A 13,512-nucleotide genomic window follows, 5' to 3' on the forward strand; every position below is an offset into this window, starting at 1 on the left:
AATTCTTTTCTAAAGCCACCAGATCTGTATACCTTATAGGACCTGTTACAAGGCCACGGATAGTAATAAGAAACTCCGTTCGGTATTCATAGAGGGGGAAATGGACAGACTTCAGGATGTGTTCAGAAGATTGATTAGTTTTGATGGTACATCAAACTCTTTCATTATTGTGTGAGAATTAACAAAGATTTTTATTTCCCAGTATTGTGTTCTTCCTTGCCGTCTCTATGACATCTTCAGCTTTCATCACCGAACGAACTGAAGGATTACTAGATCGAGCCTGGGTGGCCGGAGTTTCCGCTGGAGAGATATTGGCATCACACATAATCACCCAGTTTATTGTAACGTGTGGACAAACCGCTCTTGTATTGATCTTTATCATCCTCGTGTTTGGAGTGGAGTGCCAAGGGGACGTATTTTGGGTTATATTGCTGACTATCCTTCAAGGTCAGTGAAAAGGAAAAAATATGTTTTCAAATATTTTGCCTCTTACTTAAACTAGGCAAGCCTTTATCAAAATAGGCAAATTAGCATTCAAATTGTTACATACCATTTTTAAACATAAAAAAATGCTGATTTTGAAGTTACCTTAGTTGTAATTACGTACTTCACATTATGCCAATGTAATTTTTCATAAAATACTTCACATATCGTCATGATTGTAAAACATGATGTGATTTTCTTAAACTGAACATGATCGATTTAATTTATTTTTTTGACACTTTATGTCATAACTCGTGGTGTAATGGTCAGCGTGTTTGCCTACCATGCAAGACATCTCAAGTTCGATTCTGGCCGAGGTTGATATGAAATATTTATTTGAAAATGGTGTTTTCACTAGTACCTGAAACGTGGGACTGATCATCTTACCTCCATGTAACAAAAATGATCAAGATACGCTGCAATTGGTGGACCAATGCAGTGCCCTATGCCCCATTAGGTGCGGAAAGGGAATGATGATGATGTCATAACTCGATAAGTACAAAAGTATATCTTTTGATACTTGGGTTAGTTATATATAATTACAAATATGGAACACCTTTAAAAAGAGAGAGAAAAATACCTTTATGAAACCTTTTCAGGATCAAATATTTTTTTTAAAGTTACATTTTCCACACATCTGTTTCTGTTCTATGATCACGACGATATGTACCATCTGGCATGAGGCAATTGCCTCGAGAGGCTCTTGATTCACTATACTTTGTTTCTACAAACAGCTTAATCATGTAGTGACCAATGTGGAGGGCAGAATGGAAATATCAAAATAGCCACAGTATGCAATAATTACCTCGTCTTATCACCAGAGTTCTCATTACAAAAAAATATTTTAAAAATCTCATTTCTGGTCATTCTTACTTACGACCCCAAGGTCCCAAGGAGCCCAAGCTCATAAAAAAATATATACATTTATGATTCATATCATTAATTGTAGTGCTTTCACACTTTTAAATTACACATACACTCTAAGCTTATATTTCAAAGGTACTTTACCCCAGATAGTTGAATAAATATAATAACCTATATTTAACTGTTTTATTGATTGAAGATAATAGCAAAACAACTTAGTGTGACATACTTGTTTTTAAGAAAAAAAAATATATAGTTACAATTTTTTTTTAATAAAGTTTTTCAACAAATTACACTAAAATTATGCATCATTATTTTTAATATTTCCTTTATCATCAATTAACATTATTTTATTCAGCTTTGAACACCTTATAGCTCGGTGGGTAAACTTTGAATGCGACTATCTCAGTTCCACATGTTTGTGGGTTACGTCATTTCTGTGCTGATCACCTCAAATATGAGTAGAACAAAAAATTTTACAACTTATCAACCAGTTCAATTAATAATATTTATTTGCATTGTAATAAATATATTTGTTTTCCAGGACTGTGTGGGATGTGTTTTGGTTTTTTAATTTCTGCCGTTTGCGAAATGGAGCGTAATGCGATCCAAATGGCCCTGGGTTCCTTCTATCCAACCCTCATACTCAGCGGGATCATCTGGCCCATAGAAGGAATGCCGATAGTTCTAAGGCACATCGCAGTACTCCTCCCGCTCACGATGGCCACAATTTCACTCAGGTCTATGCTGACCCGAGGATGGGGGATTACAGAACCGGACGTGTACTATGGATTCATCTCTACGATAAGCTGGATCGCTCTCTTCTTAGCGATCACAATGATTATCCTTAAACTCAAGAAGGGATGACTTAAATAAATAGGTGTATATTTTTTTTAATATGTATAAATGTTGGTGGAATTTTACAGTGACAAGTGTCAAATTAATTCAACCGTGTTCTTCAAATCCACAAGCGGCCCCTGACCAAAAATACTGGCAGTGCATTTATTCACATTTCATAAACTTGTAAATGAAGAATAAGTCTAGAATACTGTTGTACACGAGCGATGTGTATAAGACAGCTCTTGTATCGAAATGCCAAATCCGCTTTTGCTTTTGTTTAGGTACATACACACCTAAAATTGTATTATATGTGTGTAACTAAATCATAGAAATTCTTAACAATATTCTGTCTGTATGTATATATATAGCATAAAGTTAGATGGTAATAATTTGAATCGGGATTTTTGGGTTAGCCAAGCCACTAAAACACATCTTTGTATCCTTCCTCCGTGAATGCTACAAATAGACAAGTTGTGATGCATTCAAATAATATTATTACTATGATTTGAATGCATGACTTGTTTATTTGTAGCATTCATAGAGGATGATACAAAAATGTGTTTTAGTGGTTAATTAAAAAAGTTAAGGAAGTTACCAGTTACAATAATTACCCCACAGTTTTTTTTTTCATAATTTTCATATTTTCTCAGATTATTACTTCACTAATAAATTATAATATATAAATAGGAAACAGTGGGTACTCATGTAATATTTCTCTTTCATGGATTCATTTCAAAATTGAATGTTCGTATAATAAAGTATATATTATAGTTTATTTTATAACTGAATTGATTAAATCAGAATAAAACTGAATATAAAATACAATTTGTTTTATTTTGTATAACATATATTTGAGATGATGACAACATTTAAAATGCTTACATTATATTCACATCAGTTAAAAAAAACTTTTTTATATGGTCAAGTTCTGTAGAAATCCATAGTGTATGGAATTATCTATAAATAAATTTTACCATTTATTTTGATTTATTAGCATCGTGGAGAAGGATTTTGCTAATTTTTTTCTTCTTCAAAATGGCCTTGTTTAACTTAAGTTTCTGAAAAAAATAATATATATAATTACTAAATTTTCACAGCGTGGTTTAGAAATTAATTCTATGAAAACCATTCATTCCATTTACCAAATATTTTTTTTCAAAACCTCATCTACCGAAACAATTTGAAAGAACTAAGATGGTTTCATGAGTATGTGTATGTATCATGTCCAAAATATCAAAGAAAGACCGAAAAACACTTCTGTTGAGTCAAACATTCAAATAGATTTTTATCAGTATAAGCAATAATGCATTTAGCTGGTTCAATATACCGATGATCGGTAGGTTTTGTGGGAAATGACATTTTAAAATCTATCTACTGAACTCGAGTTGATAAATAATTACATTGACAATTTACTATTTGCAACATTCCTGTATAGTTGGAATACATTTTGATATAATCTAAAAATAAATCAAGTACATTAATATGTTTTTATTTATATCCCTAAAGAGATGAGGTAGATTTTTTTTTCAAATTCAAGATTCAGGATTATGGATATTCGAGCGTTTTACAGGGCTTATGACCTGTCATTGGCTGGGTTAAGTGGCCACTTTATGTAGGTAGTACAACATTCCCCATTACGCTTATTTTAGTACCTACATAAAGTGGCCACTTAACCCAGCCAATGACAGGTCATTAGCCCTGTAAAACGCTCGAATATCCATAATCCTGAATCTTGAATTTGAAAAAAAAATCTACCTCATCTCTGTAGGGATATAAATAAAAATATATACCTACTCTCGTCTTGGGAGAAAATCCAGATTTGTGTGCAGGTACACGAACCAAAAAATGTTACATTAATATGTATTATATTACCATCCATATATTTAACCAAGCTGCGCTGCATTTAGTATAAAAGAAAAAATGTTCCAAAACAAAAATGTTAATTACCTTTTTTTTCTTTGCAATTAATCCTTTATAATCAATACTCCTGTCTTTTTTATGTGGTTTCCTTTCTTCTGTACCATTCTCTGTATTTTCTGAAGGATTTTCATTAACATTTGCAACAGGTTTTTCCTCAGTCTTCTCAGTATTGTTCCCTGTGAACTCTTCATTGTTCTTTTTAAACTTTTTTAATGGTTTCTCATTTTTACTTTCTTCATTTCCTTCCCGCTCTTTTTTGTTGCGTTTCTCATTCCCATTCACATATCCTTCTAAATTACGTTTCCTCTTTTTATTTCCCTATAAAGAAAACGAGTGCATATTGATAATATGATATCAGTAATAAAATTTAACAAACAATTGAGGAACAAACATTTTCTAAGCACAATAAAACCCAAAATTAGCAATTCACTCTAGAAACAATTAAGGTAGATTTTTAAAAATCCGTTTTCTTTTTTCTAATTTTAACTAATCTAAAGCTCGTATTACATGAGTCAGAAAATGTTACAAGATCTTATGCAATTTCTTGTACAACAATCCTTGTGCCAAATCTTATAACCATTTTATTTATTTGGCATAGGGGAATTGTGCATAAACTTGCGCAGTATGTAGATATTTTGGGTGCCATGACAGATAATGGACAGTTTCACAGTTGACAAAATGAGCTATATTGGGACGACGCGACTACTGACAACTAACAATATATATGTTTTTTCTGTCAAAAATTGACACGGGTTTCTATTTTTTATTTAAAATCAGTATTTCTAGGGAAAAAAAAAGCAAGTCAAGTGAAAAAGTTCAGTTAAATAAATAAGTGGCACAAGCAACAGCAAATACAAAATGACAGTTTAAGTTGACAGTTAACAGTATCACAGGCGTGGGATATGATTTTGAGTATGTATTTTTTAATAAATTGACTTCGGCAGCATATTTTTTTTTATAATTGTTTATCAAAAATATCATTGTATAAAATGTTATGTTACTTCTATATTTTATATGAAATGTTTAGAAAAATATTATTAATAACATAATCATACAAATATTCCAATATGTTTATGGAAAATTCTAGCTGACTAGGCTTTTTGTAATCTAAACTCAAGAAAGTTTTTAACAAATATTAGTAAATATTCTAGAAATGAATGAAATACCTGACCTGTTCATCTCGTTTTTTTCCATATGATTTAGGTTGTTCATTGTTCACGGACTGCTGTTGGTGGAACTTCTGATAGCGCTTCCCAACGACCTTGTTGTCCCTGGGATTCTGTCTCTTGCCCTTGTTATCTTTCTTGTTAGAAGCATTGTACCTCTGGACTCTAATGGTTTTCTTTTTTATTAACAAATCTTCTTCTCCCATCGACATCGCTAACTCAACACCGTCGGATTTTTCAAAATTTATAAAACCGATGCCTAAAATAAACAACAAAAATATGTAGTAGAAGTAAAAGATAAAGTTTTTGACGATAATTCAGATGGTAATTTTGATAGAAATTTATAAGCACAAAAAACATTTACATAAAAAGTAATACTTTCAATCTAAAACTAGCCTTTTGTCGGCCTCGTGGTGTAATGGTCAGTGCATTTGCCTACCATTCAAGAGGTCTCGGGTTCGATTCCCGACATGGTTGATATGAAATATTATTTAAAAGGGTGTTTTTACACTAGAATATTTCATAGTCCCAGGACTGGCCCCTGAAGCGTAAGTCTGATCATCTTACCTTCATGTAACAAAAATGATCAAGATACGCTGCGATTGATGTACCAATACAGTGCCCTATGCGTCATTAGGTGCGGAAAAGGAAAAATAAAAACTAGTCTTAAAAGATGTAAGAAAATTGAAAGGTATTCTTATGCATTGCCTAGTGGGTAAAATATTTATACCCACATCAATAAAGGTTACAGATCTCTTACGTTACAAAAATCGACAGTGAAAGCACTCCCTCCGCATACCTGCAGACCAGGGGCAAGCGGTGAGGTTTCGATCAGGGAATCAGTCACTTGAAACTAGGTACATAGGTAAAATATGTACCTACTACCAACACAGTAGTTAAAGTTGAGTGCTTTGAAATAAACAAAAAAGCAATTTTATGCCATAATTTCAGCACAAAATAGTTGTATAAGGTTGTGTGTGAGTTTGTCACGATGTTTTAGAAGTTATTAATTAATGAACATCAAACCCATCTCAAATCGCTAGGATTAACAGAAACTAGTTAAAAAATGTTTGTTGTAGATACTAAAAAGATTAGCTAACTTATAGCTGATTTATTTATTTTAAAAAATAAGTACTGATTGTTTAGAAGTCAAACTTTTAGGAAAGAATTGATTTGATCCAATTTATAGACAGACCGCGCATGCTGAAGGCCATTTTGAACTTATATTTTAATATAAGTTATTATATAAATAGATAAAACATTTAAAAAATTAATTTGGAATTCTAGGCATACAAATATTTCAGTACATTATTTAAATTGTTTATGTGTAATACCTTTCCCAATTTGTGTCTGCCTGTCCCGTACAATTCTAACTGACATAATTGGTCCACAATTCTGAAACATGGACCTCAGCTCTTCTTCTTCAATGCTAAAGGGCAAATTTCCCAAGAATATTGTCTTTCTGCTGTCCACCTGCACCTTCTTTTGCTGGTAACACCGATCTACTCTTATATGGTTCCCATCCAAGATAGAATTATTCTCAACGAGAGCCTGAAATTTCAAAAGTAAAGTTAATTAAGGCCCGAGACACGAACCAACCAGCCAGCCGCCGACGCTAGGTATTTTATTTACTTATACAGTCCCACATCACGCCTTATATATTTTTTTTAAATTACAATTTAAACTGACAGACTGCGTCCAGCTCGAAGTATTTATCCAAACTGACAAATAACTTGCACGGAGTAAGACAGAAAAGGCGTATCTAGGGTCCCCCAGGTAGCATATTTTTTCAATAACTTTTTTGTTGATCATTATATTGGTTTAATTGTTTGCATAAAGGATTATGGGGTAGGAACCCCATAGTGATAAGAACGTATCAAAATTATTAAAATATTTTTCAATCAAATTCTTTCAATAATAATTCACATTTGTGTTTGCTTTTCCCCGTGCAAACAGTAAACATCAATTTATCGCTCTACAGTTTAATAATCTGATATATTGGTCAGTTTGTATGTGTGCTTTTTGCTATTTGGTGGCTTTTTTTGAGCCATAACCATTAAAAACTGGATTTCGTACTCTACATTTTACATTCATTCCCTCTCCCAACTCCCGCTGTACCGCCTCGCAACATGTCACTGTGAGAGCGGCGCGATGTCATACATTATCCTCTCGCAACAGCATTTTATGATAAAATGTATAAATTTTGCAGAAAGCTCAAAATATTATGAAACAGTTTTATAAACACTATCATGACAATCATAACTTTTTTTTAAAGTCGTATTCATAGCATTTAAGCTGGGGTTATTCTTGGTACCCCTCACAAGAACTAGATTTTTTTACATTCAGCGCTTTTGACTAAGCAGGTATCTTCAAGAATAGTAAATTTTAAAAATCATAGTCACCTTTCCAACAGATGCGGGATTTCTAAATTTTATGTAAGCAATAACCGTCGTTCTCTCAGTGTGGAATTTTTTCTCAATCAGAGCAACTTTAGGCTTAGTTTTAAAATCAGCTAGTGGTATGTTCCTAATTCTGAAAAAATATAAAGTTATCATTTTATTTTTAATGTTACTAATCTAAGTACTTGATTAAAATTTGAAAAAATATATTCTACCAACCTGACAGATTCAATGCCGCCATATGGAGAAAACTTTTTTTTCAAAACTTTTTCATGATTCTTACTCAAAACTGACACGGGAATGTTGCCAACAAACAAGGTCTTCTCTATCTCTTCTGGACTAAATTTCTCGTCTCTCATCAACTTCTTTTCTATTCTACGGGATGCTGCCTTTTGGAAGTCGGTCAAAGGAGCTTCCTGAGCATCATCTTCACTTTCTGCTCCGTCTTCAAGTTCTTCATTGGCTGCGTTAATATTCATCTCGTTATCAGACATAGGTATTTCGTTGTCTGAATCATTGTCAGTACCACTATCACGTGTGCCACTATTTGTGTTAAAATGAACATTTTCCGATTCTGATTTTTGTTTGTTTTTCTTTTTTTTAGTATTAATATTGCTATCCTCCTCATCATTAATGTTAGTTTTATTTTTTTTATTTTTCTTCTCTTTCCGTTTTTTACTACTGTCCACTGTTTCCGATTGAGCATGTTTTTTCTTCTTTTTAGTAGAGATGTCATCGTTTTCGATTTCTTCATTTTTTTGTTTATTTTTTTCCTTTGTAGATTTGATTTGATTACCATTTATTTCCGCTTTACTAACAAAATATTCCTTAATAACTTTCTTGGCATCTTCTTTGCTGTGCTTTTTTTTCTTTTTGGAGGAAGCGTCATCGTCTCCTTCGGCAGCATCACTGCCCTCGCCAAAACTTTCGTTCCCGGATTCATGATCTGGTAATTGCGAGAGAAATTGAAAGTTATTGAAAAGCTTCGATTTTCTCTTCTTAGGAATACTTTTGGGAGAATCGAATTCGCCTTTTTGGGGAGATTTCTTTTTCGTGGAAAATTTTCCAGAAGTTTCTGGTGTAAAGGCTAGTTTTGGGGTACGCGATTTCACTTCTTCGGGCACTTGTGGAGTAACATTTGAGGATGGAGGCAATTTTACAGGTGTCAGTGGTTTCTTAGCTACCTTACGACGATTAGGAGTATGATTTCCAGATATTAAATCCGCAATACTCCCGATTTCGTAATCCATATTAAAAGCCAATTTCAATTATTTTTACGAATATCAATAAATAAAATCGTGGACAAACAAAGGCATCATCAATAATAATGAGGTAGAAAAAATGAGCGTCGCTTATCTTATGTTTACCAGTGTAAATCGCTAATTTTTTAGTTGCGGTAGTTTGAATTTTCAAAACATTGGACACACATGTACGGCACGCACACAAGCACAGAATTTTTGAGGTTATTTTTTTTAACCGGCAGTGTGGTAACAATGGGTAATATGTCAATAATGTCAATACTGCCACCATGAAGTATTTCTTTCTAGCTGCGTGCACCTACCTACATATATTATGATATACAAAAATATTTTCAACCTCTACAATATAATACTGTAGAGGTTGTTTGATTGTTTAAATTTCATCAAAAAAGTGCTAAACCATGAAAAATGGTCCATTTTTATTATAACTAGCCGGAAATCGCCGCTTTGCCGATAACGAGTTGATCAGCTCGTAGGACGTTTTTCAAATGCGCTATATTAGGTATCCATTTTTGATGCACTAAATTAGCAATTTGGGCACTATATAAGCTATCCATAATAATGACAATAATGAAAGATATAATGTTCTGTTAGTAAGTGAAAAAAAAAAATTATAAATATTTTTGGGAGTCATTATTTTTTACCAAAAAAAATCTTAAATAATAATTGAAAATTTAACAATAAATTTATAGTATGTGAAAAATATTTTAGTAAAAAAATTTTAAAAGTAAATTAATAGGTAAATATTGTAATAATAAAAATACAAAGAAAATTATCCCTGTATAGTACCTAGCTCATTTAAAATATATATATATTTTAATAACATAAATATGAGAAGAATTCTATTTTATTATTTTTCTCTCAATGTACTGCACGGTCAAAATAGGGAAATAATTAAAAAGGGTCAGCACACCGTTAAAACAATTAAATTAAACTATAAAACATTTCCGATTTGTACTTTCATTAGATTACACGTTCTTACAGTTTTGGCTTACGGGGCGCACAAATTAAGCTTACAAGGATTAAAATACCACTAGGAAAGCACTAATTTTTACCATCATTATTCCATATGCACATATATGGAACATATAGTGTCCGCAAAGAGCATCCATGCATATTTCTATTGGCTGCCAACTCCTGTGGGTCCTCCCAAGTCAGGTTCACATCTCGTAGTTCTGACATAAACTGCCAACGAACAGTCAGCAGGGAAAGTCCAGGGGTGGTATTCTGAATCTTCGCGACCCTCCAGAGAGTGATTCATTTACGGATTTTTATTTTTTGCGTGCATTTTTATTTTGATTCATATCTGGCCACACTGATGATCAAACGTCAAATAAATATGAACACGTGAAATCAAACAAGATGATCTTCATTAAAAACATTATTACGACCTTAAGAATTACTCAAAACACTCATTAATTGAGCTGAATCTTAGAGTATATTTATTTATTTTATTTTATTTAGAAAACATACAGTCATACAAAATAAGTACTAAGAACAACAGTTTTTTAACATAAAAAGACCAATTAAGTTTTCATAAATTAAAAAGATATAAACATTAAATGTGACAAAAAATAAAAAATAAATAAGAATTTTAAGTGAGAAAAGGATAATTGTTGACATTTGCGTTTTCCATGGAGGTAATAAATTAAAATAAATAAAAATACCGAATGTACATATGTATATATATATATATGTATATACTCTAAGGACTGAATTGACTAAACCGCATTCGTTTTTTTCTGTTTTTTAAATAGTTCTATACATCATTGGACGTTTAATTTTTAGTGTTGCTATTATAAGAAGTAAAGTGTTGTCGTATTTTAAAATAAATCCCCAAATTAACCACTCTCTAGGGAGTACAGAAGATTCAGAATACCACCGCAGGACAACGAAAACATGCCTATTATAAAATTCATCATTTGTGGGCACAAAATAAATTCTTAAAAATATTTCATTTTTATCAATATTTTGTTCTATGAATAAATTATTAATAAACCAACAATATGTCCATATACCACTGATTTTCTCAAATTGAACGGTTTGAGTGGGTATATGCTCGCCCTTATGCATATGTATGTAAACTGATACGTATATAAAAAGTGTTTAAAAAATAAAAATAAAAATCAAACGCAATACGCCCATTGACTATTCTGGTAAAAATAATTTTTGACTTTTTCAAAGAAAAAAGGATTTGAAATCGCTGACATTTAATCAAATAAAGATGATGCTGAATGACGAACAAAGCTGCATGTCACACCTTTTTACGTTGCTATACTTTTGATGACTTCAAGTTAAATTCCAAAACTTAAGTTGAATGGAACACGAGACGGGTGTTTGGTGCTGCGTCTATTGTAAACATATATATATTTATAAATAAATATATGTGTAAAATATAAGTTTTCTTTCGGAAGATTTTGAAGAAAATTTTTTGGATTACCAAAATAGTGAAAGTAATGCTGTAGTTATTATGTTAAATCAATGAATATAACATGTTTAACTGGTGATGAATGAAAAATTAAACAAAATAAAATCGGGATCAACATTTAATAATAATAATTCATTAGTACATCGGTAGCGGTGTATTCATTCAAGAAAATGACACGGTCAATGTGCAGTGGTAAATTATAATTAGTGAACCTGTTTTTAAAACAAAAAAATCTTTTTATAAAGAAATATACCATTTATTCTGAAATCGAACCTAGAACCTCATGCACGGTAACTAAATAACTATTACCTAAACATTATGAGGCGTATTGCCCTCTTGAGCTCACATCAATTGGGAAATTTTAAAATAGTTTTTTTTTGCATATTTTTTTTAAGGAAATTGAAAAGTATTAAAAAATGCAATGGAAGCATGTACTTAGAAATAATATTTTTCTTAGAGATGAAAATAATCGACTAAATTTACTAATCGAATGAAGGAAATAATCGAATAAATCATTCGAATGAATCATTTATTTCCAGTATACCATAGACAATAGACACAGAAATTTATTCAAAGACAAACTCCGTTTTTCGGGAAAAATATCCATGCTTTGGGAAAGTTAAGTACTTTTTTTTCCTTTATAAGAAAAAGAGCCTTCTACCAAAATGTGATAACATCGGCCAAAAACAAGTGACATAGATTTACAAATTAAAATTAAAAACAACACAAATATAAAAGAATAACAATACGAACACAAGCAAAAAACGATACCTACATTGTATGAAAACTTAGAGTTGGTTACATTCTAGAATATTTTTTAATGTTTTGAATTTTTATTTTACTTTAACTAATAATATTATATGAAAAACAGAAGTCACGTTCTAATACGGATTTTATTTCTAGATAGCCGGGACGTGAATATAAAAAAAGTCGTGTGTTTATTGTATGTAACCCTAATAAAAAAGTAATTCTAAAAAATATTTTTCTAAAAAAACAAATTAATACTGATTTTCAAACAAACAAATGGGAAAATAGAGACATGGTTTGAAAATTAAAAAATACCACCCGTAAAGCAACAAATTATAAACCTACATAGGAGGTGATTTTCACAAAAATGGCGCTATATAAATTATCCAAACAATAGGTACGTCAGTTTGTTTTTTTTAAACTATGGCAATAATAATAATGTAAACCATGATCCTTACTTTATGGTATTTCGAATATTTACATGGGTATAATTATAGTCTGTGGTTATCATTACTTGACATAACCTAATATTTGTCTGCCAAAGAAAGGATGAAAGTTAAAATATTTTTGTTTCATATTTATTGTTTAGGTCCTTAGAGTATATACTTTAGGTCACGCATGTAAAACTACAATCAGCTGTTATTATGTTGATATTTCAGATCGGATGGATTTGATATAAATTTTATTATTATTAAATACACAAATAGGCTAGCAGCAGACCTATAAACAAACGTCACTTTATTTTATTGTTATTTTTATTGTTAAATGATGCACTTTAAACATTAATTATATTAATAAACATTTTTATTTTATCTGTGCTGACATAACTACAAAAAAACAAAACATTTTATTTCAAGTATCACGTCCGCCAGATCCCAGCGCCCATTACGTAATAACGAATTAGTTGGCGATGAAAGTAGTCGACGAAAGTGGTCGGCGTAAAGCTCGCCCATTGGTCCATTTGTAGTCGAATGAATTTAACGCACGCTTATTGGTCTATTTGTAGTTGAGTGAATTCATTAGTTTGGAAATTACTTATTCATTCCATAGTCGGCGTGAGACTCGCCCATTGGTCCATTTGCAGTCGAATGAATTTAACGCACGCCAATTGGTATATTTGTAGTTTAGTGAATTCATTAGTTTGGAAATTACTAATTCATTCGATAGTCGGCGTAAAGCTCGCCCATTGGTCTATTTGTAGTCGAGTGAATTCATTCTTCTTCTTCTTCGTATTTTCATGGCCTTTTCACATCTCAACTTGGGTGTTCTGGCCAGTGTCGAGTATTTTTGTTTTTTTTTTTACATTTATACACATGTGTTAGTAATATAATATGTACAAGTTAGTATGTTAGTATTTAATATAATATATACATATTATAATAAAACATATGTACAGCTTTACAACA

General features: G+C 31.5%; 2 protein-coding genes across 2 annotated transcripts in view; one reads left to right on the top strand and one right to left on the bottom strand.

The window, feature by feature from the left end:
- Positions 1 to 3,143, top strand: part of LOC148276264 (ABC transporter G family member 23-like) — a 22,907-nt gene extending 19,764 nt beyond the window's left edge. Inside the window, exons 13-14 of the mRNA XM_088234516.1 lie at positions 203 to 447; positions 1,892 to 3,143. Of these exons, the coding sequence (XP_088090642.1) occupies positions 203 to 447; positions 1,892 to 2,214 (568 nt within the window). The 3' untranslated portion in view covers positions 2,215 to 3,143. The remainder of the gene's footprint in view (positions 1 to 202; positions 448 to 1,891) is intronic.
- Positions 3,003 to 9,122, bottom strand: LOC148276265 (uncharacterized). The gene is made up of 6 exons (XM_088234518.1): positions 7,892 to 9,122; positions 7,676 to 7,805; positions 6,608 to 6,824; positions 5,279 to 5,532; positions 4,135 to 4,425; positions 3,003 to 3,245 (listed from the first exon to the last, which is right to left on the bottom strand). The coding sequence occupies exons 1-6, from the start codon at positions 8,920 to 8,922 to the stop codon at positions 3,165 to 3,167; spliced, it is 2,004 nt and encodes a 667-aa protein (XP_088090644.1). The 5' UTR covers positions 8,923 to 9,122; the 3' UTR covers positions 3,003 to 3,164.
- Between the last annotated feature and the right edge of the window lie 4,390 nt (positions 9,123 to 13,512).

This window comes from Micrasema longulum, unplaced genomic scaffold (assembly GCF_059751315.1).
Source record: "Micrasema longulum isolate JH-2025_06_02 unplaced genomic scaffold, ASM5975131v1 h1tg001251l, whole genome shotgun sequence".
In the NCBI taxonomy this organism is placed as follows: domain Eukaryota; kingdom Metazoa; phylum Arthropoda; class Insecta; order Trichoptera; family Brachycentridae; genus Micrasema; species Micrasema longulum.

Bases quoted from the DNA above. Each gene is read 5' to 3' on its own strand.
- LOC148276265 (XM_088234518.1), bottom strand. From the start codon at position 8,922: ATGGATTACGAAATCGGGAGTATTGCGGATTTAATATCTGGAAATCAT. The intron at 6,825-7,675 runs GTGACTATGATT...TTGAAATTTCAG, and splicing joins ATCCCGCATCTGTTGGAAAG to GCTCTCGTTGAGAATAATTC. The intron at 3,246-4,134 runs GTAATTAACATT...TATTTTTTTCAG, and splicing joins TAATTGCAAAGAAAAAAAAG to AAACTTAAGTTAAACAAGGC.